General features: G+C 68.7%; 3 protein-coding genes and 1 non-coding gene across 4 annotated transcripts; 2 read left to right on the top strand and 2 right to left on the bottom strand.

Moving 5' to 3' along the window:
• Positions 1-1,715: 1,715 nt before the first annotated feature.
• Positions 1,716-2,885, bottom strand: GPR25 (G protein-coupled receptor 25). The gene has a single exon (XM_072845044.1). The coding sequence runs from the start codon at positions 2,883-2,885 to the stop codon at positions 1,716-1,718; it is 1,170 nt and encodes a 389-aa protein (XP_072701145.1).
• A 672-nt stretch (positions 2,886-3,557) lies between these two features.
• LOC140643388 (protein FAM107B-like) lies at positions 3,558-6,613 on the bottom strand. Its single transcript, XM_072845058.1, has 5 exons — positions 6,427-6,613; positions 5,869-5,905; positions 4,745-4,889; positions 4,506-4,644; positions 3,558-3,809 (listed from the first exon to the last, which is right to left on the bottom strand). The coding sequence occupies exons 1-5, from the start codon at positions 6,601-6,603 to the stop codon at positions 3,696-3,698; spliced, it is 612 nt and encodes a 203-aa protein (XP_072701159.1). The 5' UTR covers positions 6,604-6,613; the 3' UTR covers positions 3,558-3,695.
• A 1,545-nt stretch (positions 6,614-8,158) lies between these two features.
• TMEM167B (transmembrane protein 167B) lies at positions 8,159-9,843 on the top strand. Its single transcript, XM_072844651.1, has 3 exons — positions 8,159-8,290; positions 8,957-9,088; positions 9,209-9,843. Exons 1-3 carry the CDS (start codon positions 8,281-8,283, stop codon positions 9,289-9,291), a joined length of 225 nt encoding a protein of 74 aa, XP_072700752.1. The 5' UTR covers positions 8,159-8,280; the 3' UTR covers positions 9,292-9,843.
• A 1,137-nt stretch (positions 9,844-10,980) lies between these two features.
• On the top strand, positions 10,981-11,280 carry LOC140643392 (small Cajal body-specific RNA 2). Its single transcript, XR_012039567.1, has one exon.
• Positions 11,281-13,043: the final 1,763 nt, after the last annotated feature.

The following is a 13,043-nucleotide window of genomic DNA, read 5'->3' as shown; positions in this document are numbered from 1 at the left end:
TGGCATGGCATGGCATGGCATGGCATGGCATGGTATGGTATGGTATGGTATGGTATGGTATGGTATGGCATGGTATGGTATGGTATGGTATGGTATGGTATGGTATGGTATGGCGTGGTATGGTATGGCATGGTATGGTATGGTATGGTATGGTATGGCATAGTAGGGCATGGCATGGCATGGCATGGCATGGCATGGCATGGCATGGCATGGTATGGTATGGTATGGTGTAGTAGGGCATGGCATGGCATGGCATAGCATGGTATGGTATGGTATGGTATGGCATATTATGGTATGGCATGGTATGGTATGGCATAGTGGGGCATGGTATAACATGGAACAGTACAGCATGGCATGGTGTGGCATGGCATGGCACAAGATGGCGCAACTTGAGACAGCACGGCATGGCACAGCCTGGCACAGCATGGCACGGTGCCGGGTGGAGGCTCCATCCCCAGTGCCATATGGGTCCAGGGACACCGTCCCCATCCCTGCCACGGCGGGGGGCCGGGGAGATCGACCCTGGGGCTGGCATCCCCAAAACGCTCAAGGGTGGGCGGGGACCCGAGCCCGGCACCGCGGGCAGGGCGGGAGGTTGGCGGTGCCGCCCTGGCACCGCCACCACTGTCCCTTCCCCGGAGCAGGGACCCGCTGGGAGCCGAGGCAGCCTGTCCTGTCCCTGTCCCCAGGCAGGAGGGGACAGGCGAGGGGCAGAGCAGGGCAGTGCCAGGGCTGTGCCAGGCCGTGGGAACGGCGCTGCCGCAGCCGCCGGTATGGTGCGAGATGAATCAGGGCGGCTGGCGAGTCGGCCACATCCTGCGCTGCCGGCACGGGGCAGGTGGTGGAAAGTGTGTCTCAGCCCCACGGGACGGTCCCACGGCCTGCGGGGACGGGGATGAGAGGGCAGAGTGCAGGCAGAGTGCAGGCAGGAGAGAGGCAGGCGAGGACTGCAGACAGGAGAGGAGCGGCAAGCGTGCGGACAGGAGAGGTGCAGGCGGGGGAGATGCAGGCAGGGGTGCAGGCGGGGGAGATGCAGGCAGGGGTGCAGGCAGGAGAGGTGCAGGCCAGGGCGCAGGCAGGCTGCAAGCAGAGGTACAGCCAGGAGAGGTGCAGGCAGGGTGCAGGCAGGAAGAGCTGCAAGCAGGGCAGGCGCAGGCCAGGGGTGCAGGCAGGGTGCAGGCAGCAGCGGTGCCCTGCACCTCCGCAGCTCCCCAACACCTTCCCCTCCACCCGCGCCTTCCCGACGTCCCTGAGTCCCTCCGTGATTTGGGGGGGGGGCACCCCATCTTTTCCGGGGCCACCCTTTGCCCAACGGCACAAGGGGGGGGTGCAGGAACCCCGGCAGCACCAAGAAAGGGCGGATTTAGAGAAAAAAGGCAGATTTGGAGAAAAAAAGGGGTTTTTTTCTCAGCATGTCCCCACACCGGGCAGAGCCGCTGGCACCAAGCCCCCCCTTTCCCCTTGGCGGGTGGTAAAAATAGCTCGAAGACTGAAATATATCGTTGTGATAAGGCTAAATTTGTATTAATGGGGATTAAATTGGAATTAAACCCAGGTTCCTGCTCCTGAAGCTGTCCCTTATGAAGAGCATCTCTGGGGGGGCGATGGGGCCGAGGGGCTTCATCCTGGGGGCCGGATCCTGCCCGCGCGAGCGGCGGGCAGGGCACGGGGCGGCAGCTGCCTCGGGAGTCGCACCAGGAAGGGCTGGACCCGGGTCACGGCTGAGGACCAGGTGGGACAGCGGGGACGGCGGTGGCACCCGGGGACGCTGGGGAGGAGGGGGGGGAACTCACCACGGGGTGGCCCCGTGGGACCCCCGGTGCCGGCTGCAGCTCGGTCCCACTCCTGCGCCGGGGGCCGGGGGGGGTCTTGGTCCAGATCCAGCCACCGAAGAGGAGGCTGGAGTCGGTGGCGGAGGAGGGGGCAGCCGTGCCGGGACCCGTCCCTGGTGCGCAGGGACCGAAGGGACATCGGGGGCGGCAGCGTCCGTCCATCAGGGCGTAGACGAGGGGATTAACGCAGCTGTTAACGAAAGCCAGGCAGGTGCTGCCGGCCACCACCCACCTCAGGGCCCCCTCCTGCCCCTGGGACAGGACCAGCGTCCCCTTGGCGAGGAAGAAGAGCAGCACCTTGCAGGCGTTGAGGGGCAACCAGGAGCAGAGGAAGGCTGCGACGATGGTGACGATGGCACGGTGGGAACGCCGGACGCCCCTGCCCAGCCGGACATGGCGCTGGAGCCGGCAGTAGATGGAGCAGTAGCAGAAGGAGATGACCACCAAGGGCAGGAGGAAGGTGAGGAAGACCATGGCCAGGCTGAAGTCCTCTCCATCTTCATCCCAGCAGTCGTCCCCATCCAGCCGCCGGTACACCAGGGACGGGGCGCCCAGGAGGAGGGACGCTGCCCAGATGATGCCACAGGTGATGCGGACGTGCCTCTGGGAACCCATCATCTTGGTGTCCAGCACCTTCCTGATGACCAGGTAGCGCTCCACGCTGAGGGCGGTGAGGAAGAGGATGCTGGAGCAGCGGTTGACGGCGATGGCGTAGCTGCTTACCTTGCAGAGCCCTTCACCGAGCAGCCAGCGGTTCCCCCGCGCCCCCGCCGCCACCCAGAAGGGCAGGGTGCAGACGAAGATGACATCAGCCACCGCCAGGTTCAGCACGAAGGTGTCCACCATCCTCTTGCCCCCGCTCCTCTTGGCCATCAGCACAATGACAAAGAGGTTCCCCACAAGGCCGAGGAGGAAGATGAAGGAGTAGAGGATGGGGATGAAGACGGATGTGAAGAAGACCTCCCACCCAGAGGAGACCTCCCGGTTCCCCGTCACGTTGGTCACCGGTGGGTAATCGTAGTCAGCCGAGCTGGCGAACTCCTCGGGAGCCATGGCAGTGGTCGGGTGCCCTCCCCGGTGCCCGGGGCGGTGCTCACCGCGCCCAGCGGTTGGGTTGTTGATCTGAGATCTGCTCAAAAACAGCGTCTCGCACTTCCTTTCCAACGGGGCAAGGGCTGCGGGGTAGAAGGGGCAGGAGGTGAAGCACGTTTAATTTTGGAAACAGAAAAAAAAAATGAGAAGAAAGAAACCCCCAAAAAAGGAGAGGCCAGAGGAAGACCGAGGGGGGGGGTGGGGAGGAAGGCTCCACGCTACCAGGTGATGGCTGAAGGCCTTGGGTGGACACCAACCTGCATCTGGGCCGGTGGGACCACCACCAAACCGAGCCACTGGCCACCAACCCACCCTGCATCTCTCCCGCCGTGGCCGCCCTCCATCCCCACCGCGCACCGTCAGCCCAAGCCAACGCCACCCCATCGCTGTCCCCATCCCCGGCCCCGGCACATTTGCATCAAGAAAAACAGATGAAAACGTTTATTTTCTTGTTTGTTTTTTTATTTTTTTTTCAGAGCGAGCTGGAGCAGGTGCAAGTCGAGGTGAGACCGTTGCCCGCCACGTCCCCACGCCGCCCCCGGAGCTGCCCCGGCTCTGCCAGCTCATTCCAGCCCCTGGCACGTTGGTTCTCACTGCTTTGGGGACGCCGAGGCAGCGGTGCCCGCGGCCACCCCGACCACGAGCTCTCCCAGAATGACGGCGCTGAGCACCGTTCCCAGCGCCAGGACGTGCCGGGGATGGGGGGAGCCCGGCGTGCCACCGGGGGGGTCGCGGGGGAGCGGCCCCCCGCTCTGCCGGGCTGGCTCCTGCTCACGTCTGCCAGGCGCCCGGCTCCACCAGCTTCATCTTCCTCAGGCTGTCCCGCACCAGCAGGAACTCGGGGCGAGGGTCCAGATCCGGCCCCGCTGCTGCCTCCCGCTCGTGCTGCGGCAGGTGGGGCCCAGGAGGGGCGGCCATGGGTCCCAGTCTGGGTCCCCTCGGCCGTCCCCATGACCTGGCCACCTCCTGACCTGGGTGTCCCATCGGCCCGGGCTCCATCAGCTGTCCCCATGACCTGGCCACCCTTTGACCATCCCTTGAGCCATCCCTCCAACGCAGCTTCCCTCGGCCCCCCCCCAGCTCCAGCCTCCCCTGGCCATTCCTCAACCCAACTGTCCTAACAGCCCGGCCATCACTCAACTGTCCCCACGACCTGGCCTCTCCCAGCTGTCCCCATGGTGTGGCCTCCCTCAGCCACCCCCCAAATCTTTGGGGCAATGAGGAATGGATGGGGGCCGAAGGGGGGCTGGGTGGATGGATGGGAGGATGGATGCTTGGGTGGATGGGTGGATGCATGGAAGGTTGGATGGACAGGTGGATACATGGATGGATGGAAGGACGTATAGATAGGTAGACGGGTAGATGATGGGTGGATGGATGGATGGATGGACGATGTATGCATGAAGGGAGGAAGGGATGGATGGATGGTGGCACAGGTGGATGGATGGGAGGATGGAGGGAGGGATGAAGGGTGGGTAGATGGATGGATGGAGAATGGTGAGCTGAAGGCAGCAGGGCTGGGCTGGGTGTAGGGATGGAGGGCTGGGACAGACGGATGGGGGACAGAGGGACAGCACAGACCTCCTCAAGCCTCTGGTGGCGTTTCCTCAGCTGCTGCTCCAGGTCGGAGGGGGGTCCCCGCAGCTCCTCCCTCAGCTGCCGCAGCCGCCGGCTCTCCAGCACCTGCGGGAGCTCGGCCTTGTGCTGGGGCAGGATGCCCCTGTGGGGACGGACAGATGGACTTCGACGGGGCCACCGCCACCTGGCCACCCAGCTGGGGACCATCCCGTCCCCACACCCAGGGTCCCGTCCCCACTCACCTGCTGTGGCTGAAAAGCAGCTCCCGGTGCAGCTCCCGGTGACGCCGGGACTCCCGCACCGGGTTTGGCACCTTCCTGGGCTGGATGAGGCCCCAGTGGCCATCGGTGGCCGTGTCCGGGGAGAGGACATCGCTCCCGTCACCCTCTGGAGGGGTGGTGGGGATCAGCGAGGGATGGGCTCACCAGGGGATGGGGTCACCATGGGATGGGGTCACCAGGAGGATGGGGTCACCATGGGATGGGGTCACCAGGGGATGGGGTCACCAGGAGGATGGGGTCACCAGGGGATGGGTCACCATGGGATGGGGTCACCATGGGATGGGGTCACCATGGGATGGGGTCTCCATGGGATGGGGTCACCAAGGGATGGGGTCACCAGGAGCATGGGGTCACCAGGGGATGGGTCACCAGTGGCAGAGGGTCACTGGGGACGGGGTCATTGGGGTATGGGGTCACCATGAGGGGTGGGACAACCTGGGACAGAGTCACCAGGGGACGCGGTGACGCTGCCCAGCTCCCTTGCCTGGAGCCACATGCCAGCGCAGGGCGAGATCCTGGACACCAGCCTTGGTGTCCCCCAGCCCGGGCGTCTCGGGGTGTCACAGCCCGGGATCCCCACACACTGTCCTGCAGCACCTGGCACCCTCCAGGATCCCTGTGTCCAAGTGTCCCTGTCCCCAGGCCACCCTATAGTCCCCATGTCCTCCCATCACCCCTTGGGGTCCCCATCATCCCCTGGGGTCCCCACCACCCGTTGTGTGCCCATCACCCCTCAGGTCCCCGTTGTCCCTGGGGTCCCCATCACGCCTGGGGTGTTCATCAACCCTCAGGGTCCCCATTACTCCTTGGGGTCCCCATCGCCTCCAGGGTCCCCATTGTCCCTGGGGTCCCCATCACCCCTGGGGTCCCCATCACCCCTGGGGTCCCCATTGTCCCTGGTGTCCCCATCACCCCTGGGGTCCCCATCACCCCTGGGGTCCCCATTGTCCCTGGTGTCCCCATCACCCCTGGGGTCCCCATCACCCCCACGTCCCCATCACCCCTGGGGTCCCCATCACCCCCAGGTCCCCATTCCCCCGGGTCCCACAGCCCCGGCCCCGTGCCCCGGTGCCAGCAGCACCCACCCGGCACCGCGCTGCTCCTCGGGGCTTTGTCGTCACCCTGGCAAAGGCAAAGAGCAGGGTCAGAGAGGGACACGCGGCGGGGCCCGGGCTCTGGGTCCTCCCCGGGCTGGGGACATGGCAGGGGACACCGCCAGGTCCCTGCTCGTCACCCCCATCCCCCCCAGCACAGGAGGGGGCACAGCCACGGGTTCTCCAGGGTTGGACATCCTCGGTCCGTCCATGGCTGTCACCCACGGGGACAGAGTCACCCCCCGTGTCCCTCCCCGCTGGGAGCTCGGGGTTGGCTGTGGTGGGTGGGTGCAAGGGAGGGAGAGCAGGATGGGTATTTTCTGTTAACTCTGGAACCTAAGGATGGTGAGGGGTCCCCAGGCTGAACGCCTGGGGTGGCGTGGGACAGCCAGACATTTGGCTCTGGGGCATCAACGTGGCACCCGGGGACAGGTCGTGGGGTGGCCCCTGTTGTCCCCTGCCACCCCCAGCACAGGAGATGGGGGGCCCAGCCCATGGCACGGGGGTGTCCCTGTCCCCCGGGTGTCCCAGTCAGCTGCCACCACTCACCCTCTTGCTCTGCGACAGCCCCATGTCCCCGATGCCGGCGGTCCTTGTCCCTGTGCCCTGGGGGGCCGGGGACGCAGGGACACGGGCCGGGTGCCGGCTCCGCGGAGCCTGGCTGATGGCCCCGTGTGCTCCGCCGGTGACGGTGACGGTGGCCTCGCTCCTATCAGCAAAAGCCATTAAGCCTCGGGATTAGCCCTGACGGGGGCGAGGGGACGGTGACACGTGTCCTGCGCAGGGCTGGTGGCACCGTGCCCGCTGCCGCTGCTGGGAACACCGGTCCCACTGGGGGCACTGGGTCTGCTGGGGGCACTGGTTCCACTGGGGGCACTGGTCTCACTGGTAGCACTGGATCTTCTGGTTTCCCTGGGGGCACTGGGTCTGCTGGGGGCACTGGTCTCACTGGTCCCACTGGTCCCACTGGGGGCACTGGATCTGCTGGGGGCACTGGTCTCACTGGGTCTGCTGGGGGCACTGGTCTCCCTGGGGGCACTGGGACTGATGGGGAACTGGTCCCACTGGGGACACTGGGGTCTGCTGAGAGCACTGGTCCCACTTGGGGGCACTGGGACTGCTGGGAGCACTGGTCTCACTGGGGGCACTGGCTCTTCTGGGAGCACTGGGGGCACTGGGTCTGCTGGGAGCGCTGGTCTCACTGGGGGCACTGGGACTGCTGGGAGCACTGGTCTCCCTGGGGGCACTTGGCTCTGCTGAGAGCACTGGTCCCACTTGGGGGCACTGGGACTGCTGGGAGCACTGGTCTCACTGGGGGCACTGGGTCTGCTGGGAGCACTGGTCTCACTGGGTCTGCTGGGGGCACTGGTCTCACTGGGGGCACTGGGACTGATGGGGGAACTGGTCCCACTGGGGACACTGGGGTCTGCTGAGAGCACTGGTCCCACTTGGGGGCACTGGGACTGCTGGGAGCACTGGTCTCCCTGGGGACACTGGCTCTTCTGGGAGCACTGCACTGGGGGCACTGGGACTGCTGGGAGCACTGGTCTCCCTGGGGGCACTGGCTCTTCTGGGAGCACTGGGGGCACTGGGTCTGCTGGGAGCACTGGTCTCACTGGCCCCACTGGATTATGGGGGTTATTGGGCGGGCTGGGGGTTACTGGGGAAACTGGGTTGGGGACCCCGCAGTGTAACTGGGGGACTGGGTTGTGCACTGGGGGTTAGGGGAGGTGCTGGGAGTTACTGGGTGCACTGGGGTCATTTGGGAGACAGGGCTTATGGGGGGGACGGGGAGGGGGACTGGGTGGCACACGGAGTTACTAGGGGACTGGGGATTACTGGAGGTACTGGGATCACTGGGGGTTACTGGGGGGACTGGCAGTTACTGGGAGGGCTGGGATAGGGACTGGATGCTGTGGGAGAACGGGGGGTATGGGGAGGCTGGGAGTTACTGGGCAACCTGGGGGTTATGGGAGGTGGGGGTGGGGGACCGGGTGTACTGGGGAGCACTGGGGAGCACTGGGGAGCCTGGGGCCACTGGGGGCCGGGATGGGAACTGGGTGCACAGGGGAGTTACTGGGGGGACCGGGGGTTACTTGGGGACTGGGATGGGGACTGGGTGCACAGGGGCTGTTGGGGCGCGTACTGGGCCATACTGGTGTTGCCTCCCTCTCCCCCCATCCATAGGCCCTCGATTGAGGCCGCCTGCTCCCGCAGGCCGGCTCGGTTTCCCCGCCCGGCGGCTCGGTCGTCGGCTGGCCGCGCCTGGCGCCATCGGCACGCGACCGGCCGCGCCTGCGGCTTCCGGTGTCGCGTTGGCCGCGGAGGGGGAAGGGGCCCCGCGCATGCGCAGCGCCGCCGGGCCGGGGAGCGCTGGGGCCAGCCCCCGCCGCCGCCGCCGCCATGACCAACGGTGAGGGGCGGGGGAGGAGCTGGGAGGTCCGGGACCCCCCGGGACGGGGGAGCTCGGGGGCCTTTGCGGGGGGGAGCTGGGAGGTCTGGGTCCCCGGGGGCGGGGGGAGCGGAGGGGCCTGGGTGCTTTTCGGGGGCCCTGGGGGTCGGGGTCCCTTTAGGGAGGGAGCTGGGAGGCCTTGGCTCCCCTTTGCGGGGGGAGCTGGGAGGCCGGGACCCTTTGGGGGCCGAAGCTGAGAGGCCGGGGTGCCCGGGGAGGGGGAGCTGGGGGCCCTGGGTGCTTTTGGCGGGGGAGCTGGGGGCCGGGCTCCGCGTTGAGGGGGAGCCGGGAGATCTGGGGGCCCGGGGGCGGGGGGGAGCTGGGGGGCCCGGGGAGGGGGAGCTGGGGGCCTGGGTCCTTTGCAGGGGGGAGCCGGGAGGTCTGGGTCCCCCGGGGGCGGGAGCGGAGGGGCCTGGGTGCTTTGCTGGGGGGCCCTGGGGGGCCGGGGTCCCTTTAGGGAGGGAGCTGGGAGGCCCTGGTTTCGGTTTCGGGGGGGGGGCTGGGAGGTTTGGATCCACCTCGGGGCGGGGGGGAGCCGGGAGGCCGGGACCCTTTGGGGGGCCGAAGCTGGGAGGCCAGGGTGGCCCCGGGGTGCCGGTGGCCCGTCCCCGCTGAGGCTCCCCGCAGTGTACTCGCTGGACGGGCTGCTGGTGTTCGGGCTGCTCCTGGTCTGCACCTGCGCCTACCTGCGGAAGGTGCCGCGCCTCAAGGCCTGGCTGCTCTCCGAGAAGCGCGGCGTCTGGGGCGTCTTCTACAAGGGTGAGACGGGGACACGGGGGGGCCGGGCCGGGGACGCGGGGGCGAGGGTCTCGGCCCAGCACGGGGGACCCTCCGCGCCCACCCCAGCTCACCCCGCTCTCTCTGCCCGGGACCCCGCAGCTGCCGTCATCGGCACCCGGCTGCACGTGGCCGTGGCCATCTCCTGCGTCCTCATGGCTTTCTACGTCCTGGTGGTGAAGTGACCCCGCGGGGACCCGCCGGCAGCGGCGACGACGACGACCAGAGACCCCGGTACGGACCCCGACCGCCCTGCCACCAGCCTGGACCCCGCCTGTGGCGGCCCTGGGGAGCCGCCATGGCCCGGCACCCTGCTTGAAGCCACCTCATCCCCCTCGGCGGGGCCGGGCGGCGATGGGTGCCACCGGGCCGCCTTTACGCTGCTGGAAGGGGAGTTCCCGGGCGTGCAATGGGGCGGCGGGCGAGGGGCTCGGCGTGCCAGCCCCTCGGCGAGAGGGGAGACCCGGCCGTGTGCCGTGAGCGCCTTTTCCCGACGCCGAGCACCGTGTCCCGGCGGGGCCGCGGCTCACGGGGGACAGCGTGGCCTCCTGCCGCGGGACTGGGGGGGCTGGCAGCGGGCAGGGCCCCTCCTCACCAGCGGGATTTCCCCGCTGCCCTGGGAGCGCGCGGGGTCCCTGGGCGGGGGTCTCCCCCCTGTAGCTGCGGGGTTTGGGACCCCCCGGTTTGTAAATGCTGGACCGCGATGTGCAAATAAAGTGGGGGTTCCCCTGCAGGCAGCGATGGCTCCCTCCCGTGGGGTGAGGGGTCCCGTGGGGCAAGGGGCTGCTGTGGGGCTGGCTCCTGTGGGGTGAGGGGTCCCGTGGGGTGAGGGGTCCCGTGGGGCAAGGGGCTGCTGTGGGGCTGGCTCCTGTGGGGTGGGGGCTCCTGGGAGGTGAGGGGCTGCTGTGGGGCTGGCTCCCGTGGGGTGAGGGGTCCTGTGGGGCGAGGGGCTGCTGTGGGGTGAGGGGTCCTGTGGGGCGAGGGGCTGCTGTGGGGTGAGGGGTCCCGTGGGGCGAGGGGCTGCTGTGGGGTGAGGGGTCCCGTGGGGCGAGGGGCTGCTGTGGGGTGAGGGGTCCTGTGGGGCGAGGGGCTGCTGTGGGGCTGGCTCCTGTGGGGTGGGGGCTCCTGGGGGGTGAGGGGCTGCTGTGGGGCTGGCTCCTGTGGGGTGAGGGGTCCCGTGGGGCGAGGGGCTCCCAGGGGGCGAGGGGCTCCGGGGCTGGCTCCTCCTGCCCCACGGGGCCGGGAGCCATTCGGCTGCTCGGTGAGGGGCGCGGGGGCCGTGCACACCCGGGGTGAGCGTGCAAGGGGCGCGCACCCCGCGCCTCTGCAGGGGAGGGGTGTGCGAGGCCACGCGCGTGCCCGGGGGTGGCGGTGGACGGCTGAGGGGTGCAGCGGGCACGCGCGTGTGAGGCTGGGCACGCTCCGTGCCTGTGTGCGCGCCCCGGGGAGGGGGTGAGCGTGCAAAGCCGGGCTGCGTGCACACGTGTGCACAGCACGAGCGTGCAGGGCTGCGGTGCGTGTGCACACACACACACTCCCGGGGCACAAGTGGGGGGGCGCGCCCCGTGCACATGCGTGTGTGTGTGTGTACGTGAACACGTGTGTGTACGTGTACACGTGTGTGTACGTGTGTGTGTGTGTGTACGTGTACACGTGTGTGTACGTGTGTGTGTACGTGTACACGTGTGTGTACGTGTGTGTGTGTGTGTACGTGTACGTGTGCGCGCGCGGGGCGGGTCCTCCCGCCGCCAGGGGGCGCGCTGGAGCGGGGCGTGGCCTGCGCCGCCTCTTCCCGTCGTGCCCCGCGCGGCCGTGCTATAAAATGGCGGCGCGGGGCGCGGGCGGGCGGGGTGCGGCGGCCGCGCGGGCGGGTGCTGCGTGTGTGGGGATGCGTGCGTGGGCGGGCGTGTGTGTGTGTGTGTGTGTGGGCGTGCAAGGCCCGTGTGCGTGTCGTGTCGGTGCGTGTCGGTGCGCGTGCCAGGCGGGTGTGCGAGGCGCGCGCCAGCCCCCCCCTACACGTTGATCTTATTCGATCGGCCGGGCCGGGCCGGGCCGAGGTGAGAAGAGCGGCGCCGCGAAGCCCGCGGGCGCTGTGCGGCGGCCGGCGGCGGGCGGGATGAGTCGATCAGATAGGCGAGGCCGCGGCCGCTGAGCGCCCTGCGATTCTGACCCGCCGCCGCGCCACGCGTGGGAGCGGCCCGCGGGGCCTCCTCCCGGCCCCCCTCCCCCGGCCCTGCGGGCGCCATGCGACGGGCGTGAGCTTCGCCCGGGGCCGGCAGGAGGCTGCTCGCACCCTGTGCCCCCCCAGCCCCCCGCCCCGGGGCACCCGTAGGTGACGCCCTGGCCGCGCTCCTGGGTGCTTTATTGGCAGCTGGTGACGAGGGGGTGGCTGTGGTGGTGACAAGGAGACAGCCGTGATGGTGGCGAGGGGACAGCCACGGCGGTGACGAGGGGACAGCCACGGTGGTGACGAGGGGACAGCCGTGATGATGGCGAGGGGACAGCCATGATGGTGATGAGGGGACAGCCACGGCGGTGACGAGGGGACAGCTCTGATGGTGGCGAGGGGACAGCCACAGCGGTGACGAGGGGACAGCCACGGTGGTGATGAGGGGACAGCCGTGATGGTGGCGAGGGGACAGCCACAGTGGTGATGAGGGGACAGCTGTGATGGTGGCAAGGGGACAGCCACGGTGATGACAAGGGGACAGCCACAGTGGTGACGAGGGGACAGCCACGGTGGTGACGAGGGGACAGCCGTGATGATGGCGAGGGGACAGCCATGATGGTGATGAGGGGACAGCCACGGCGGTGACGAGGGGACAGCTCTGATGGTGGCGAGGGGACAGCCACGGTGATGGCAAGGGGACAGTCACAGTGGTGACGAGGGGACAGCCACGGTGGTGACAAGGGGACAGCTGTGATGGTGACAAGGGGACAGCCGCAGTGGTGACAAGGGGACAGCTGTGATGGTGACAAGGGGACAGCCATGGTGCCGGTGCTACCAGGAGAAGAAGCCACCGTCCTTCTGGCAGGAGTGGCTGCCGTTGGTGGCCGCACAGTGGGGACACTCCGGGAGGGGTGACACCGGCTCGGCAGGGTCCTGTGGGGTCTCTGCTGAGGTGACACCGCCAACACCATGGGGACACAGACACTTCCCCACGCCACTGTGTCCCCAGCTGCGTCCCCGTGCCACCGCAGGTGCGGTGATGTCCCCATGCCGCCCTGGAGACAGGCGTGTCCCCACCCCACGGCCGTGTCCCCTGTCCCCACGGTACCTGCTGGCGGCCCCGTGCCACCACAGATGGAGCCGTGTCCCCAGTGTCCCCAGTGTCCCCCATCCCCACGGCACGCACCAGCATCCCTGTGCCACCACGGACAGAGCTGTGTCCCCCGTGTCCCCCGTGCCCAGAACACGCAGCCGTGTGTGTCCCCCCGTGTCCCCGTCCCCTGTGTCCCAGCAGCTCCCTGGCCCCGGTGCACCGACTCCTTGCCGGGGCTGACCCAGCTCCGCGGGGGGGGCGGCCCGGGGGGGCCTCCGCGGGGACGTGGGACACGGGGGACACACTCACCCGTGGGCGCGGGGGGAGCCGTGCCCCCCCTCCGGGCAGCGCTGCCCGGGGTGGCCGGGAGGAGCGGCCGTTACCGGGGGGTGATGGCGGCAACCTTTGCCCGGGGCCGGTGCCTTTGCACGGGGACGCGCACCCGGTGTAACCCGGTTCCCGGGGGTTCGCTCCCGGTGCCGGTGCACGGGGCGGGGGCGGCGGTGCCGGGTGCGGTTCCCGGGGTACGTCCCCGGTGCTGGGGCCGTTCCCGGGGGTGATTCCCGGTGCCGTTCCTGGTGGAACGTGTCCGGTGCCAGTCGCGGGGGGCGGGCGATGATGCCCGGTGTTATTCCCGGGGGTTCCGTTCCCGGTGCCGGTGCCGGGGGCGGTGC

The sequence above is a fragment of the Ciconia boyciana genome, chromosome 23, assembly GCF_034638445.1.
Source record: "Ciconia boyciana chromosome 23, ASM3463844v1, whole genome shotgun sequence".
NCBI lineage: Eukaryota > Metazoa > Chordata > Aves > Ciconiiformes > Ciconiidae > Ciconia > Ciconia boyciana.
This window is presented reverse-complemented; position numbering and strand designations above follow the sequence as displayed.